Below are 19044 nucleotides of genomic sequence, written 5' to 3' on the forward strand. Positions count from 1 at the left end.
CCTGGTCCAGCCTCCCTGCTTAAGCAGAGCTCCTAGAACCACACGGCACAAGAGTTGCATCCAAATGCTTCTCGCCTATCTCCAGTGAGTGCGACTCCACAACCTCTCCTGGCAGCCCGTTCCAGTGTGTGCTCAAAGTCCGCACTCACATTCAGGCGCACCTTCCTGTGCATCACTTTCCGCCCATCGCCTCTTGTCCTGTGGCTCGGCATCACCGAGCAGAGCCTGGCCCCATGCTCTGACACCCCTTTAGATATTTACAGAGGCTGATGATGCCCGTTCCCGAGGCCGAGTGGGCCCGGCTCCCCCACCTTAGCCCGTGGAAGCGCCGCCGCCGCCCGGGCCCAGCGCTGGGCCGGCTCCGCCCGCGGGCGCCGTCTCCGGGGCGACGCCTGGGCCCGGCCGGGCTGGGGCTGGGGCTGCCGAGCCGCCATGGGCCCCAAGCGGCCCAAATCCGTCCGGGATTCATCGGTCTCCGAGCAGCCGAGCTGGGAGGCCGCGCTGGTGTCCGCCCCCTTCGAGGAGGTGAAGGCAGAGCCGGCGGGGGAAGGGGAGCGGCTCCAGGGGCTCCAAGGGGCTCCAGGGGGCTCCAGGGTGGCCCCGGGAGGGCCCTGAGCGGTCCCGGTGTTTGGAGCCCCCTGTCCCTCTGCCCCCGGCACCCAGCCTGGCCCTGCGGGTCTCCCTTCGCTCCTCCCTCCCCTCGGCACTTTCCTTTCTGGGCTCAGGGTGCCAAGTTTCGCCTGGGAGTGAACTTTTTATAAACTGCTGAACAACGAGGTTTGATGGAGGTGCTGACACAGCATTAACCGTAGCGTTGAAAATGTGAAGCTGTAATTTTCCTGCCTGAGTGTGTGTGCAGCTAAAAGGCGCTTTTTTTCTTCTTCTTTTTTTTTTTCTTTTTTTTTTTTTTTTTCCTTTTACATAGTGTGAGGATCTAAAGGCATATTTAGGTTTCCAGGTTCTGTGTAAGCAATGTAATTCTCATAAATCTCGAACTTGCAAGAGAGAATTTGGTTTCAGAGTAGGGCGGTAGTTTAGCAAACAATAATATTTATCTCACATGTGTTTATCTAGCACGGCTTCTGCAAGTGAGACAAATTGCTTCCGTGGCTTCCTTGTTTTCTGGATTCCTGTTGTGCCCTATTTAAAAAAAAAAAAAAAAAAAAAAAAAAAAAAAAAAAAAAGGCAGTTTTTTGTTTTAGCTGATGTGAGTTTATGTTTTGTTGGGTTTTTTTTTCCTTATGCCAGCAGCACTGGTTAAATATGAGGAACTTTTAATTCAGGAGGAGGCTTTTAAACTGGCTAATTGCTTTTCCTGAAAAAGCCACAGATGTCAAAAAAATCTCTTAAATATTTACTTGCTTTTACTTTTATTTGGTAGTAACCATTTAATACAAGCTTATCCAAACAAGACCACTTTTTGAATAGCTTAGGCTGTTGTTTCCCATTTTTCCCTAGAACACAGATTTTTCAGTAGAGTTCTAAAGTGCTTGAGCCCTTTCTTACTTGTGAATCTTGTCCCTACCCTTGGGAAACCTCCCTGAAGTGTAAGGATGGAGTGAAGGCTCAATCTCCATCACCCACTCTGTTCCTGGTCTTCCTCCAGTGCTTAATAGCAAGGTGCCAATTAGTGATTATGTTTTTTTTATGGTGGTGTTTATTGTGGTTGTGGATACTGTGCAGTGAATTCACTGAACGAAGTGCTTTGTATGCCCTGCTGCCTCTACACGTAATTTATTACATTTCTTAAATGCAAGCCATTATATTGAAGTATTTTTAAAGGTAGGAAATAAAATGCTCAAAATTTAGGAAATGTCAGAGTTGGTATTATTCTGGACCACACATTGAGGCAGATGGAAAAAAAATGTTGAGTGTTCACTGAATGGGGCAAGAATTCTGTAGGAAAAAGTATGTGATCACCTAATTAAAGATTATCGTAATGCCTATACCCACGGGGGCTGACTTGAGATTCCTTGTTTCCGTAATTCTGGTATCATCTAACTGCTTTCTGTTCCAGTTAAGCTAATTTCACTTTCTCTGCCGTGCTCACAGAGAGAGCCTTGGGAACTTGGGGAAAAACTGTCCCCTTGCTGCAGTCAGCTTGAACTCAGGATTCTGAGATGCTGGGCAGCCACTGAAATTTCTTACTGCAGGAGTTTTCTTGTTCAGCTCTTACAGTCATGGGCAAGAGCACACTCGGTGCAAAACTGTCAAATGCCAGCAAATCTCTTCTGAGCATGTGTGAATCAAGATCCATCAAGTGTGGCCAAATGTGGGTGTACATAATGTAAATAAACATGCTCTGTAAAAGCAAATCTTTGACACAAGCACAGCTCTGCTGCCAAATTTAATTCCTTCCTCTTGAACACAGAGGGCATTGAATATCTTAACTACTTAATCACATAGGGGTTTTTATTAAGGGATAAACATGATTTTTAAAAATCAGATCTCATTTTGCACATAGTCTAACCACACTTTCCCTTCCCCCAGCCACCTTACCCCAGTAATCATATAACATACCGTTTAAACTCAAATATAAAAAGCTAAGGAACTGAAAGCAGTCTGTAAAAGAGAGTGTTGAGCAGCTTGAATTTTAGATCTCACCAGACATAGTGCACAAAACTTATTTCTCACTCGTCCTCAGTATTGTATGTGAATATCATATGAATCTGAAATGATTTTGGAGATGGCAGGAACTCCTATCAAGTAAATAAATATCTCTCTTCATAATTCATATGTAAAGAATTTTTAAATCTTTTACTTGTATCAATTTGAAAAATATTCTTTCCCTTTGTTGGAGGCAAAGGGAGTTTGCTAGAACTGGATTTAAATTGTACCAGATAGACTGAGTGGTGAAATTTCACATTTTAATGTGTTTATGACTTGCACTGTTTTATTAGTTCAATCTATGAAAAGCATTTTACCAGTGCTGTTAAGATTTTTATGAACAGGTATACTAACGAAAATATGATTTAAATGGTATTTACTAAGCAAATAATTGCTTTTACTAAATGCACTGTGAAAACTGGCAAACACACAACTTAAAAACACATACAGAGGAAATATGGATTTTCCAGAGCCTCACATTATAGTTTATGTATTTCTTTCTTGTTTGTAATGTGCTGTGCAGAAGAACATGGAGTTGCAAACTGTATTTGCCTTCAGATATTTATCATCTATTTTGATTGGGTTCACTACAGAATTAAATTACAAAATATAAATTAGGATTTTTAAGTAGTTATAAACTTAGCATGTGTTAAGTAGCTAAAGGGCAATTTTTGCTAAGTGAAAAGTGAAGTCTGGGCAAATACAGCCCTTAATTAAAATAACTGTCATTTATTATTTGTTCTTATTAACTAGTATAACTAAGCATAGCAGCTGGAAGCCATGTTCTGTATGATTTCTCTCACTTTATTGGCATTTTAGAGCCTGAAAATTGAACTTAAACCTTGTGAAATCTTTAAAAATGTTCTGAATAGGAAGGCTCCACTTTTGATTGCTTTTCATACTACTTCCTCTTCAGAGAAGAGTTAACATTCTCTTGAGCTTTGATATTCTCTCATGTTGTACAGCAAAAGCTCAGGCTCTTTAAAACAAAAGCCATTAGTAAATGTAGGTGTGTCAATCAGCAGGTAATGGAAGTGGGTCTGCAGATTTCCAAGCAGTGATGTCCTACCTTAAGGCCACAAAACTCCTGATAAACAACCTTTCCAAGTAATGCCAGTTGTATTTACTGCAGCTCAAGCTCTCTCATTGTTGAAAGTAGAGGGTGCTAGAGTTGCTACTCTAATTGTTCATAAATCACTGATATGTTTGATGCTCAGATGTTTTGAGTCTTGAGTTTTCAAATGTTTCTTCTCTGCCCTTACAGGTAAATTCAAAATTCTCTAATGCTGTAATGAAATTAACTTACTGATTGTTGTCCTAAGGGGGAAAAAAAAAAAAAAATCAAACAAAACAAACACACAACCCCAAAAAACCAACCAAACAAAAATCAACCAAACAAAAAATAGTAAACCCCACAACACTAAGTACCACAAAAAGAAAATGACAAATAACCAGATTGTCTGGAAATGGGAGGAGGGTAAGATGGCTGCTTGATCCTTTACTTAGCCAAAAAGATCTAGAGACTGGTACTGAAAAAATAAATATACCTGACTTGTTCAAATGTCTTACCATAGAACAGCTGCTCTTTTGTGTCTAGGAAATGAAGCAGAGAAAACAATATACATATAAAAATGAAGAAAAAAAATTGTGTGTTACATCTGCTTTTTTCTTCAAGATTAATTAAAGTTAGATATTTTCTTAACATACCTATGCTATTCCAATACTGCTGTGATGAAGATATGCAGGCTATGTGTACTGGTTTTTAATATTGGAAAAAATCCCATTACAGAGGAGCACAATGGAGCCTTGAGAGCGAAATCCTGAGAAGATGAGACACCTTCTCTCTCTTGTGAAAGGAAGGATTTTGGAAAACCATTTGCCGCTTACATGGAGCTTCCAGAATTAGGTCGATCTTGCAGATTTGGAGCCTCTCCAACTAAGGGACATAGAAGTTTTGCACACAGATGGTTATTTCTAACACCGAGAGGCTTTGGTGCATTTCAGCTCTTGACATGGCCAGGAATTTTAAAAGCAGGACAGTGTCATTTGTAACAGTGGTGGTCACTGGATGTTTTCCAGTGAGAGCCGTGTGGCCGGCCCTTAATTGGAATTTGTTTCAGATTGCTTAAGCAATATTCAGTTGCCAATGCCACATTTCCAGCTTCATTTTTTTTTTAAAATTCACATTTGAACCAGCATTGTTGATTCTGTAGGATATCTGTTCCCTGCATTTTGGTCTTATTTGTGCAGTTTGTAGTGCTCATGTTAAATTCTCAATGGCAAGCTCCCTAGACTGTTTCCATGATTTTCCAGTAGTTATTTTTATCGTTTTTTTCCTCCTGTTCATTAAGCTGGGAACGTCGTTTGAGGTAGCCTTAGGGTCACTAATCTATCCTCTTTCAGATCCTTTCTCAAGCCTTGATACTACAATAACATTTGAAAGAATAAAACTAAGTAGAGGAGCAGTTGTATATTGAGGGAGAAAATATTTTTAAAGTAACCATATACATTTTACTACTTTTCCTTCACATTTTTATGTTGTGATTTTAGCTGGTGAGCTGTAGAAGCAGGGTCTGTTTCTTCTCTGTCCTTTCAGTGCCTTGAACATTAGGGATACTGTTACAGGATCGATAATATAAAGCCAGTATTGCAAAAATATTAGATTTTTAACCTCAGAAAATAGTCTAATCAATTAAACACCTTAAACTGTGTATTTATGCTGCACATTGACTATTGACTTCAATTCATGTTCTCAGTGTGCAGCTTTTCTGAAAAATGATCTTTAAGGGCTTCAAAACCAGTCAGTCTAGAAATAGATGACATTGCTATTAATGATTCTGAGAAGTGTAGGTCATTATTTGCTGTGAAGATATTTACTAGCTACTTCCAGCTCCTATTCCCAGGTATTGCACTTTTCTTAGAAAAGCAGTTTCTTTACTTCATTTAGCACTAGGGATGTATAGGCTGTCTCTAATAATTAATTTTTTGTGCAAAAGACCTTGTATCAAGCCACATATACTTCTGTAGAATTAAGTAAGATTAATTTTCACTACCAGTTATCTTGTAGAGGCTTATTCCATGTCTTTTATTTTACTGTATTAGCCAATGGTTTGCCTGTAGTATTAATATTCTCATAGCTGTTCTATGCTTTATCACCTTGTCTCTTTGAAGCAGAACATTTTCAGTGGGGAGATGTGGCCCACTGATGATCATTTCTTCTTGGATAACAAAAATCTGGAGTTCGATAATTTTGTTTGCATAAGTCCTGGGTTTTTTGGTTTTTTTAAATACTCATTTTGCACAAGCAGGACCTACCCTGATGTTTTGCTCTGATGCTTTGTCACAGGCTGCTGAGAAGGTGGGCACAACAGTGGAAATAAGGAATTTCTTTTCTTAGAAAGGCTTATAGTACTTTTTGTGAAAGAGAGTCTCAGTGCTCCACCATAACTCTGAAAATACATGGGAATTTTTATATGGGCTAGAGGATAAGAATTTGTAGAAGGAATCTGAGGATGGAGAAGGTCTAAAGTGGGATCAGATAATGAAACTGAAGACTAGCTGAACAAGGAGACAGAGGACAAGAGCTGAGGAGCAAGTCACAGGTGGGGGAAACATTAAGACAAGTGGCATAACTCAGATGAGGAACAAAGAGTGGAAAAGGAAGAAGAAATTAACTAGGAATAGTTGCGACAAAGGGTTGGAAAAATCAAGAGAGAGGATAAGGAAGGCAGGTTCCACAGACACTATCGTTGCAGTATATTAATAAGTGCTAGGCTGGTTTAATTTGTGTGCAGCAAACTGTCAGCACGTTTTAAGGAGGAACTAAAGGCATAAGGCAGGATTTTAGAATGGCAGGGTTTTAGAACTCTCTGATAGACATTTTTTTATATATCTGAAGAACTGCAGGAAGTTGTTGGAGTAAGCTCTGTAAAGCTGCTGGACTATGCTTAACGTAGGATCCTGAGTAGAACTTGACATTCCTGATTCTTGCTGCTCTTGGGCTGTCAGCATCTCCCTGTGAGACTTACTGGACCTTGTTTCCCTCTCTTGGTGGTCCTCACTGAAGTGGGCAGTGGAGTGATAACAGTTGTTGCAGTAGCTCATGCCACAGGTAGATGGTTATTCTAAAGATTCTGTGTCTGCTGGTCAGTACTGGGGACACCGGGATACTGCCACATGAAGGCATTTCAGTCTCAGTTCTGAGAGCCTGGAAAATGATGTATTTCCACACAAGCATGGGCATCTAAATACTTCCTGTTCAAAGAATGCTGAAATTTTACTGTCCAACTCTTGGCAGGTATACAGTGATAACTTTAAACCAGATTAGCTACAACTCCTATGTATGTTGACAATACAGGAATACCTAGAGCTCTTTCACAGTGCTGTGCACCAGTAGATATCTTGCAGCTTTAGGCAGAAAGACTTAAAAGAGCACAATGAAATTCAGTGTACTTGGTGCAGTCCCTACTACTGCTGCCAGTTCTCCAATGAGCAGTGCCTGCTGCCCCAGTGCAGCAGGACTCATAAATTCCACCATGTTTGCACACTCCTAGAGCATCAGTGATATGCTTGATCTCTCTGGCACTTCATAATTTTAAAAACTTGGGTTTATTTTGTGCTGCAATAAACCATAAGGAAGTTCATGGTATGTGGAGCTGTAGGCACCCTTTTGGATTAGTTATCTGATCTGTAGCTACTTGCAGTTTCACTTAACCAGCCAGGTGATCTTTACATCTTTTTTGTTTTTCTGAATATTCTGTGGTTAGAAAAATGAGGCATACTTATGTTATCCTTTGTTACCTTAAGTGCTTGACAAACTCTTGCCCACCATGCAAGCATGCACTGTTTTGAAACTTAAGTCAGCTGTGGCTTTCTCCCATCCCAAGCCATCAGTTACTCAAATTGCAGGCATTTAGGTCAGCTTTTTACCAGTTAAGAAAAGGAACAAATGAAGAAGGGTACTGTAAAACTGGAAGAAGATGCTTCTCTTACTATCTGAGTCTTTTTCTTAGAATGCTCCTTTTCCCTACTTTACTGTAACTCAGCTCAGATTTTGTTCCTATTCCATAAGGACTTTGTACCTAATATAAATATATTAAAATATTCAATATCCTAAAGTTACCACCCTATCTTAAATCTCTTAAAGTCTTTCCTTGCTATGATGCACACTGGACTGTGACTCTGCTTAGCCTGGTCCTGATTAATGTGACTGTCCTGGGACTGCCTTGACCTGACTGAATCCCTTTCCATGTTTACCTTTATGTAGCTGCATTGGTAACCTTGCAGTTTACACATGCAGATATGCATTGAAAAAAAGTAGATTTGGTGATTCCTGTACACCACAACCATTACAAATGTTCCTAGTTCAGCCACCACTAATACTGATAAAGAATACTCTAGAGTGAGGTGTAGATGTGCTGGAGATAGTGACTTGGTGAAAGGGATTCCAGTAGGAATATGAAAGAGAGTAACCAGCAAAAATTGCTTAAATTACATAATTGTTAAGCTTTTGTGGATGTACGTCACTAAATAAAGTGTTCCTGTCTTTTCTTGTTCTGCATTTCTTTAGTGCTGAAAAATTTTTTACATGACAATAATGTGTATGCTACTGCAAATGTTTGAAAACTGCTAGTGTTTTTAACTTATCAATATTGTAGTGTACAACTTGCCATTGGTAATTTTACTTAATTTCTCTTGATTCAGAAAATTTAGTGAAACCATGCAAGAGTCATACTATGCGTAAATATACCTTCATAAAACATCATAAAAGTAATGCTGCAATGTACAGAAAATATTTAATTCACAGTATGAGAGAGCTGAAAATTGGGGTTTTTTTCTACATCGAATAATCACAATAATACATATATTCAAAATTCATTTCTTGTTTGCTATCTGAACTGTCAAATCTGCAAATGCCATTTAAAAGTTAATACATCTTCGTGAGGTGCTAATGCATCATTTGCCTGCAAAAGGGTTTAAGGCTGTTCGCAAGCATGTCTGTTTTCCATAGCAAAATGCTGCCACCTGATGGCAGAAAGAATTGGGACAAAGTAGTCGGGACTTTTTCGGGTTGTGTGCAATTTCAGCGTGATTAATACAGTAATCTTTTATATGTCTTAAAGTGACGTAAATCTGTCTCTGCAAGATTACTCTTTGAAACTGCAGAGAAGAACTTTTGTTGGCACGAGTTTTAGTATTTACTTTATATAAATATTTACTTCAATATTTTATTTTGGAATGTAGGATGACTGGAAGCCTAGCATCAATTTCATTGTTGGGACCAAGATTGAAGATGAAATCCACACCCAGGCCCTGGCTCTTGCTGTGCAGGTGCCACAGCGAAAGCTCTTCAGTGTGGTAACGCATGAGGACGTTTACAGACAGGTATTTCAAGAAAGTAACTTTTAATAACGAACCAAACTGTAGATGTCACATCTAGATACTGCCTTCTTTGGTCTGTGGTAATGATAAACTACTCTGTGGAAGTTTAAAAAATTACACTAATTCAATAAGTTTGGAAAAGACCTTTAGTATCATTGAGTCTGACCTTTGAACGCCACTTTATCAACTGAACCACAGCATTAAGTGCCACATGCAGTCATTTCTTGAACATTTCCTGGGATGGTGGCCCTTTCTAATGCTTGACAAGCCTTTCGATGAAAAAATTCTTCCTGATGTCCATCTTCAGCTGTCCTGGCACAGCTTGAGGCCATTTCCTCTCATCCTGTTGTTTGTTGCCTGGGAGATGAGGCTGATAAGGCCCCACCTTATTACAACCTCCTTTCAGGGAGTTATGGACAGGGATAAGGTCTTCCCTGAGAAATGGATTTCTCCAGACTAAACAGCCCCAGCTCCCTCATCTACTCATAGGAGTTATTCTCTATACTTTCTACTAGCTTCATTGCTCTAATTTATAGGAGTTAAAAACGGAAAAAGAAAAGCTTATGGTATAAGCTGCTCTGCTCCCTGTAAACAAAGTTTTGTTACAGACTTTCTTCAAGATGCTGATGAAAAAAACTCCCTCCCTAAGGTACAGGGTTGCCATAAGATGATTCCTCTCTGTTTTGGGATGTGAGTGTAGTGTTTGCAAAAGGGAATAATGACTAAAGTACTTCAGGTAAACCTAAAATCTTCTCACAGTAGAATGCTTTCTTTACTTGCAGATTGCAGAAGTTGGGGGTCAAACAAAACAAAGGGGAAAAAAGCCTAAGATGGTACATGCGCCTATGTACTATGAGGTAGGTTAAAACATGTATTGCAGAGTCAGTGCTCTTTTACACTGACATGTGTAGAGCCTTGTGGTTTTGTTATTCACTCTTGAGTAAATGCAAATTTGTTGGATGTAGCTGGTAAAAACATTCAATCATCTAGATATTTAAGCTGCTTTGTTTTTGTGATACCAGCAATATTCTGTTGAACTGCTGGTTAAGTGATGATCAAAACATATTTTCAGGGATATGAGTTTCATTATTGAAGGATATTTTGGTCATATTTTGATGGTGGTGTGTCAAATTACATAAAACCTGTCAGACTCTTCTGTCTCAGATGCTCCCAATAATTTAGAAACTTATACCTTAATTTATGGGTATGCAGTCCCCTATATGAAACACTATTCTATGTGCTAGTACCCATTATAATCGCAGTTTGATGTAATCTGATTCATCTAATGGGCTATGTCAGCAGGGTTTGGAATCATGCTTAGTACAAAGAGTACTTCCTCCTACCCTGTTAATGTTTTACTCACAGTTTGTGAGGGGCGATAAAATCCTGCTATTAATTAAAAAAATGGTTTAAAATTTTCTCAGGTAGAGTTTTACAGTTCTTACAGACCTGGAGCATAAAGAATTTTGGATCCCTCTAAAACAACTTTGTGTTTTATTTATGCAATGACTAATAAACTTTTTATGTGTCTCAGGTTTTGGTGGACTTTATAATAGTACTTTTTAGCTGCGGTCTGTTTTTCAGTAATGCCAGGCTGCTATCTGAACAAGTCCCTTTGGAATTATTTACTGCTGACAGGACTGTGAATTTTATGCAATTAACTCTCTTAATTTAGGACTAGCCTCCCAGGCAAACTCACCTTTATATTACCAGATGTGTAAAACTTCTTCAGTTCTACTTGACAGAAGGATTTTGAAGTCTAGCTCTAAACAGAAGTCTTGTATGATACCTGTATTTAATTACTAAGAGCAATTTTCCCTGTGAAGTGGACACTTATTAAATTCCAGCTGTCAGTGCTGTGTCTCATTAGCTACTTACTTTACTCCTCAAAGACATTTTTTCCTCCCCTCCTTTAACACAGAATATAAAATGCCTGTTCTGACCTTTTGCTTGGACTCAGTTTCCGTTCAGGCTGTAGCAAATTAAAAGATCGATCATGTTGCCACAGCATTAAGATCCCACCTCTCTGGGCAGAGTTTGCTCCTGAACATTCACTTACATTCCATGTGCAGTTTGAGCAGTCAAAGCTTTCACTGCTATCACAGCTTCCACAAGCAAAGATAAACAAATACAAAGTTGGCACAGATCACAGGGCTGTGAAAAGTTCTTCTGAGAGGAGCATTTCTGTCATTGCCACATTCTGTTCTCTGTGGCAGGATTCAACGTGCTGCCATTTCCACAAGTTTCCATATTCGTTTTTAGAGATACTGTGAGATTCCTGACATTTAATGGTCTTTGAAAATATGACATGTACATGTGTGTGAATTTGAAACTAATGACATGTGTAGTAATGTGGTTATTATTGATGTTAGTAGTAATCTTGTTACCCATGCCATTGGTCTTACACTTTGCATCCACTGAAATGCAAGGGTTTAAATAAATTTCAGTGCAGCAGTCTGCAGTGCTACTAGTCAAGAACCTTTAACAAACAGCTCATGATATATGGCAAGCTAATTATATGTCATATTAAAATAATTACTGCTGTCTGCTCTAAGTTATTCCCCTTCAGGTTTTCTATAATTTTATTGGTTTGTATCTCATATCACTCTTACTGTACAAAGTGAAGAGGCTCAGGGCAGGGTTTATAAATATGTAGCTAAAAGATTTCCAAATCCAGGAGAATTAGGTGTCTAACACCTTTTCTGTCCCTTACATGACTTGATGGGGGTAGGAGGTCCCACTTGGTAATTTTGTACTAATTCTAGCACTTAATTGAATGATGATAAACTTATTCTCTCATAAAAATGCTGAGGAACTAATTTTTTCACCTATATATGAAAGGGAAAATATTATGCTTCCTGTAATATATCAACATATTTCATAATTTATCATGTACAATTTTTCTAGCAAGACCTACAACTAAAAATATATGTATTTAATCAGCAAGATGTTTATTTTTTTATTGTTTACACACCTGTTTGTTGGATCAGTTTTCCCTTAAGGTTAATAACATTGTGTGTAAAAAGATATTTTGCCACTACTAAATATGATAATATTGTTAAGATCTGATTATTGAGAGATGCCTCTGCCCAAATTAGGTGCCAACAAGACCATATGCCAAAGTCAATGGTACAGATTTTATTTAACAATGAATTAGAAATAGAAGAGAGAGGGGGGAGAGAGAGAGAGTTCAAGTAGAAAATTACACCCCCCGTGGATCCAGCAGCATCCTGTTAGTCCTTCTTCACACTGGACTTTTTGTTGGGGGGGTCCCAACGTCATTCAAAACTTTTTATTATCTCTACATTTTAGCAAACAAAGGAATTAATGCTTGTTGGTTACACAGTTCTCTTACGCTATTGGTTAAATTATTACCTCACCTCTAATGCTGGTTAGTCTGCATGCTCAGTCTTTCTTTTCTTTGGGGTCAGTGGGTTTCTGGGATCAGTGTTCACAACCTTCCCATGCCAGAATTACCTTTTATCCAGTTGGAGCTGATTTCAGCACAGTTGCTGAGCTGGCTGTCCTTGTAGCTCACAGATTCCCCATTTGTGTCCATTATCAGTGATACATTCTTTTCCCTAGGCTTTGTTAACCTTCCCCTAGGTCTGAAATAACACCTGGACAATAATACCACCTTTATCTTTGGTTGTCTACAGTCCAAGTTTCAGGTATCCAGAGGGGCTTTGGTGGTCGTTGGTGGCCACAGATGCCATCTCTCCCAAACCTTGGGGTGATCTTTGTTTGACTAGTGATATGCCTATGAGCAGTTGCTTCTTTACACAGTTTGCCACAGTGGGAATTTTTGTCCATGTATGTTACCCAGGATGTGCTAGCCAGATCTTGCTTCCACCAGACCTGGAGTTAGCACCATCCTGTCGCTGCCTTCTCTGCTAATCTCATGGCAAAATCTTTCTGTGGCCTAACAGTGTTTGAGATAGGCAACTGCACTTTTTAAGTACTTACAAATGTTCTGGTTTCCAAACTTTGAATTTTGAAAATCAATTCAAGCTTAAATTTTCCACACTGGAATTGTTCATGAGGCTGATTTTTTTTTGTTGTTGTTGTTATTTCCCCTACTTCCCCCTTGAAACTTCTGGTGAAATTGAATTCAGGAGTTGTGTGGATTAAAGGATCTTAATTTTGTTTCTTTATCTTTTAAGAGTTATTTTGCAGTTTTGTTGGACTTACTGGGTCATGGGTCAGGTGATAGAAAGTTGCATTTGTGTTACCTGGGAATTTCTGAGAAAGAATCATGTCCCATACTAATAAGGAAAGAAGCTGGAGCTGCAAGGTGGTTCCATGGTGACTATGAAAGCAGATGGAGCCTCATGACACTCCTTCAGATGAGTGGAAGAAGATGAATAGTGTTGCTGGAAATGACCAGTTGAGTAAGAGCCACGAGAGAGAGGGATCAGAAGGAGAGAGACATGGAAGAGTTTTATGGTTCTGTCAGATAAGTTGAGATGCTTGGGAAAAAGGTTTGTGGGAAGTTGAAAAAGGCACAACTGGCAGAGATGAGAGAAATTTTGTTTTGTTGTGGATTCCAGAATGTTGCCTTCTAAACATGTTCTTGTGCTTGAGAAGCCAGCAAAATTAAAATCTAGTATCAGAAGCATCCTTCCATGCTGCTCTCACTCATCTCTGGGACAAGTCATCCTGTGTAACCAAAAAGATGTAATTAAAACTATTAATCTTTATTCTACTATGAGACAAGAATTAATAATTAGTTGTTGTTTCTCTCAGAAAACTTTCTGCTATAGTTGCCAAACTGAAAAATATTACCAGATCAGATGCCAAATCCAAATTGTGTCCCATTCTCATCCTGGAATTCCATGAGACTGGAGCAGCATAAATCAGTTGTAAGTTTGTTTTTCTCAGCTGTTAATCACCAGGTTGATAACTAACTCTACTGGCATATATATATATATATATATATATATATATATATATATATATATATATATATATATATATACACACACGTGTGTACATGTGTGTGTGTATAATTATTATTTTTTTATGTATATATATCTGCCATAACTTGCAGGAGGTAGAAGAAGGAGGTGATTGGAGAAGACATTCATATTAGAAAGGAAAAGGTAAATTAATTACCTAGGCTTCAGACCTCAGATGTAGTGGAAGTGTTTGGTGCAGTAGAAAGTTTCCAGAATTTTTTTTTTCCTTTTTTTTTTAAACCTATACCCTGTGTAGGTTTAAATTATGCCAACACAATGATGCCGTTTTTCTCCTCTTTTTCTTTCCTTCCTATCCAGGAGCACAGAACTTAGGCAATTCTGATTTTCACTGTATCTTATTTTCTGTTTCAAATAGAATTGCATCCATACCATAAAAAGCTATTCTTTTTGGGAAAAGGCCTCCTTATTTTTTTTTCTTTAAGAGACCAAAATAGAATTGATAATTATTTTACCCGCCGTTTATTTATTGCCTTTCGAATCCTCTTTTAGGACATTAAAGAAATAACATCTCCTTGGTTGTTCTGCAATGATCAGCATTGTATTGCCAGTATATACATTATTCTAATTTCCCTTTATTAAGTATTGGTGTGGTATTCTCTTTTACTTGCTATAAAACTTCCCTTGTTTTCCAAGAATTGGTTAAAGTCGGTACTTGTAGTACAAAGAGTTCCTCAGCTACCTGGTTTTAATACTTTAATTATGTTGTCCAGGTCTGCTGATTTTTGGTATTCCTAGCTTTACAAGCTGCCTTTTTGCAACTTTCTCTTGATGCAGTTGTAAATAATTGCTTTTATTGAAATGAGACAACCGTATTATCTGTGGGTTTTTTCTGAATATAAAGCAGAATAATTGCTGATTAGCCCTACTTTTCCCGCTTCTATATTGATTCTTCTATTGTTTCAATTTAATACCAGACCTATGCCATGTTGATGATTTTTTTTTTCTCTGATACAGTTAAAAAATAAACTCATCCTTATCTCTGCTGGCATCTGTTGTATTATTTTTTTTCCTTTCTTCATTGAATCTGAAATAGTGAGGAGTTTTAAATTACACTATCCAAGATCTTGTAATCCCATCTGATTTATGTGAATTATCTCTGATATTCACGTGTGATGAGCAAGCAAACATTAGATTTCAAATCACATGGTGAAACTGTAAATATTTAAACAGAAGTTAATACAATATTTTGACTAGAAATCATCCTACATTTTGTCATCGCTGGGTGAACACCGGACTTGTTTGATTTTCCTGTTCCAGGTCTGCATGGCTCATTGTTTTCAAACAAAACCTCGCTTTATTTTACCACCTTGCCAACAGGGAAGCAGTGTCAGCTCAAAAACCTCAAGCCTCTGGGTGGATAAAAGCAGGAGAAGCTCCAGGCTTACTGTCAAGATACATAACAGCCACCCCTTATCACCAGGCATACTGAGATACCAACTAGTTGTGCCATTTCAATAAACAAACCAAAGATATCCCCAAGCTAGATCCTTTTATTGCCAAGCATTATATGCATAGTTTTGCCATTAAAATCCAGTTCAGTTGAGGGCTTGCACTTAAATCTTAATTGGCTCATGTTTTGTACAGTTCATTTAAAGGATTCAAAGGTAATTGGTTAGAAATAGAATGTTATTGTTTTAAAATTATTTATGCTGTACATGTTTTGGGTTTGTTTTTTTTTCTTTGGGTTTGTTGTTACTGTTGTTGTTGTTTTTCTCCCTAAGATTGTGATGCCATAATCCTTGGGAAATTGCATGATGTTCACAGTACTTCTTGCCTTAATAGGCAACAGACTGTAGCAGATACAGAAGAATCGTTGAGTTTTCTGGGTGTACATGAAACAGATTCCTCTTCTGTCACAGCACAAAATATATAACCAAGATATTAAGGAATTCTGTGGGATAATAAAACGTAACAATTAACAAGCCCAAGTGGAAAAAAATGAAATAAATTTAGCCAGGAAGCAGTGGATGTAAAGCAGTTTTCAAGCATTCCTGTGAATTTATGCTTTGCTAGAAATATGTAGAGTGTAGACTTATGAAGTGAGAGTTGCTGCTGGTAAGATTATTTGAAGCACTGATCACATTATGATGTAGAGAGAAGGTCCACTTTAAATCAGAACTGAGTGTGTGCTTCCTGGGATAGGTGTTCCTACTATATTATGAAATGTTACATGTATTTGTATATTGTATTATGTATAATTATTTTATTATATGTAATTATAGCTGGATAATAGATATATTTAAAATATATGTTTTTAAATGTGTATGCATGTGTACAATTATTCAAAACTATCTTCTCTTATTCACCCCAGTGGCATGAATTTAATTTTTTAAAAAATTAAGAATAGATGTTCTCTTTCTAAATACCTTTCATATCCTCCTGTAAGCAGGCCTTAAATACCTTATGCCTTTTCTATTACTTTATATCGTTCTATTGTCTATGTCCCTTTTTTAACCTCTCATCATTATGTCTAACAGCATCTTCAGAAAAATAAAAAAAGAAAAATTAAAAAAAAAAAAAAAAAAAAAAAAAAAAAAAAAAAAAAAAGGAGGGTAGCACTAGGGACATGGAGTATGCATTTATTTGTGTTCATTATAGTAAACTCCTAGGGTTGAAAAATCAAAAATGTTGAGTTTTCCTTGATGTGAAAGGGACTTTTAATGTCATAACACTTATGAGAGAGATGTAGCACTTATGAGAAGGAATATTTTCACCAAGTATGAGCTCAGAAGAGTTGTCTGGCACTGGGAGAAGAGCAAATTCAGTAATTGCCAGGATGTGGGGCACTCAAGAAAAGGGTTTCCCACATAATGCTAGTCAGGAGTAGTTTTAAGAAAGCCTTTTTATTTCTTGGGGAAATATACAGTCAAAACTTTCCTATTTTTGTGTAAGTGTATGGATTATGACACAGCATCATAACAAAGGTTATGGTCAAAATCAGGTTTTCTCAAAAGTAAAGATAGCCCTATCAAAACCAAACCTTCTTACTCTATGTATGCATGTCAATAGAGTTCTTTTCCTCATACAAATTAGAAAGATTTTGTTTTCATTGCAATGGAACGAAATTAATTTTAGAAGTTGGTGTAAAATGGAACAGCTCAGGAGCCAAAACTTATCTGGTGTCATTGTTTTTATGAAAGGGTTTGACACTAGAAACAGCTTTGGCAGCCACGTTGAATGGTTAGAAGGATAGAAAGACTTAATTTTATTTTTCATTCCAGTACAAAATAAATTTTATACTGCACTCCTAAATGTCATAATAAAATGGAGCAGTTCTCCAGTCAGCCTTTGTCAAGTGCTATTGTGTGGATGCAAGTGAAGAGAATTTTATTGCAGAAGGACTTGGCCCTTAAACTGTGTGGATATTCAGAGGTTTAATCTGTACACTTGGGAATTGTTGCTAAATGAATATGCCTTTTAGGGATGTACTGGCTTCAGGGAAGGTTAAGGGACTTTAAATCATTCTCTGGGCATTATCTACTCATCTGTTTTCAGCTCTTTTCTATCTGTTACCAAGCTCCTACCAGTTTATAGTACAGAATATAGGATGTTTTATAAATGATCCACTAAATGAGCTATTTAGTGCCTTATCTTCTGAGGAGGGTATAACTACTCTGCCTACTGGTTCCCAGTATTTAGGTCAATCTACTTAAAAGGATGTTAGGGAAAGAATTGGTTAATTTAGGTTTAGCATGTATTTACATCAGCCTTTGCCATTGTAAGAGCATCTGATACCACTGCTTGATAAAGTGGCCTATGTAGTCCTTTAAGTTATCAAATTGTATGCCTTCCATTCAGATTTAATTATTCCATGAGATGAAACCAATGTTGCTATGAACCAGGCAGTGGCTGTTCGCAGTCAATTTAAGTGTCTACAGTTCAGTATCCCTTTCCAGGAACAATGTGTCATGTTAAGAAGTACCAGAATTTGTAAATGTTAAAATTGGGGAAAAAAGTCTTGAGCTTGAGCAGGAAAATGATCTGTGTTTTCTAATTTTGTTTCCTACAGTCTGAGAGGTGGGGTTCTATTATTTACATGGGGCAATTGACATGCACATTTTCTAGTTTCATTTCAGAATAATGACTCTTCATAGAACCCTAAAGCTAGGATTTTAGAAACATGCATTTTTATTTTATTACTGTTAGTTGTAATTATTTGACCTGAGGCCATTCATAATACTCAAATTGCTGGCCATTTATTTTCTAGGAAAGGCAATTGGTAACCTTTTAAAATTCATCTATGTATTTAAAAATCTGCTTTAGAACACTGGTGAGAGTTTGGATTTGCCTCACAGATTACAAGAGTTGCTGCATACATGCAAATATCAAATTTCTGCTTTTTCTGTGCAGGTTTTGTTGAGATGTCTCTGTAACTAGAGGAAACAGCAATTATGTCTGTGAGAATGTCATCCTTGGAGTGTTAGAGGGACTCTCTGAAGTAGCCGAAGGCAATTCTGTCTTCTGTTTTTTTGTCTTCAAAATCCTTGGGGGACTGTAATAGGTTCATTAAGGACTATAAAGGGTATGACATTTTTCTCAAGTACAGAAACTAATCCCAGAATCCGTCACCAAAATAAATAAATAAATAAATAAATAAATGAAAATAATAAAAAAGCCCTGTTGCAAAGCTGGACCAAACAAGGAAAGATCCTGTGCAGTTTTGTGGTGCCAAGACCATTGGAACTACCTGGCCCAAATATTCTGATGTGGCTTAGAAAATTCTGTCAAGATGTAGCTGGATGGGTTCTGCCAGCACAAGGTTTGATGAGGCAATTTTGTTTCTTAATCTTTTTGTTCTACCTCTGATTGGGTTCTCTTCCTAGCCAGATGCAATGTTAGAGAAGCGTGACTAAATATTTTAGCTTTGTGGTGTTCATTGTGTGGATTCAGTTGGTTGAAATTGCTGGAGACAATTTACTTCTCAGAAGCTTAAAATATTCTGTGCCATAATGGAAAGATTTGCTGGGCAGATTCATCCCACTGAAATGTAAACATTTCAGTATTTGATCATAGAAATATATCCCTTCATCTGAGCACAAATCACAACAGACTGGCCTGCCCTCTTTTTCTTAAAGGG

The 19044-nt window shown here is 37.8% G+C and overlaps 1 protein-coding gene across 1 annotated transcript in view; it reads left to right on the forward strand.

The window, feature by feature from the left end:
• The first annotated feature begins 414 nt into the window (after positions 1–414).
• Positions 415–19044, forward strand: part of SPAG17 (sperm associated antigen 17) — an 89085-nt gene continuing 70455 nt past the window's right edge. Inside the window, exons 1-3 of the mRNA XM_083855265.1 lie at positions 415–525; positions 8851–8991; positions 9771–9845. Coding sequence (XP_083711391.1) covers positions 433–525; positions 8851–8991; positions 9771–9845 — 309 coding nt within the window. The 5' untranslated portion in view covers positions 415–432. The remainder of the gene's footprint in view (positions 526–8850; positions 8992–9770; positions 9846–19044) is intronic.

This window comes from Zosterops lateralis, assembly GCF_965231275.1.
Source record: "Zosterops lateralis genome assembly, chromosome: 2".
Classification (NCBI taxonomy): domain Eukaryota; kingdom Metazoa; phylum Chordata; class Aves; order Passeriformes; family Zosteropidae; genus Zosterops; species Zosterops lateralis.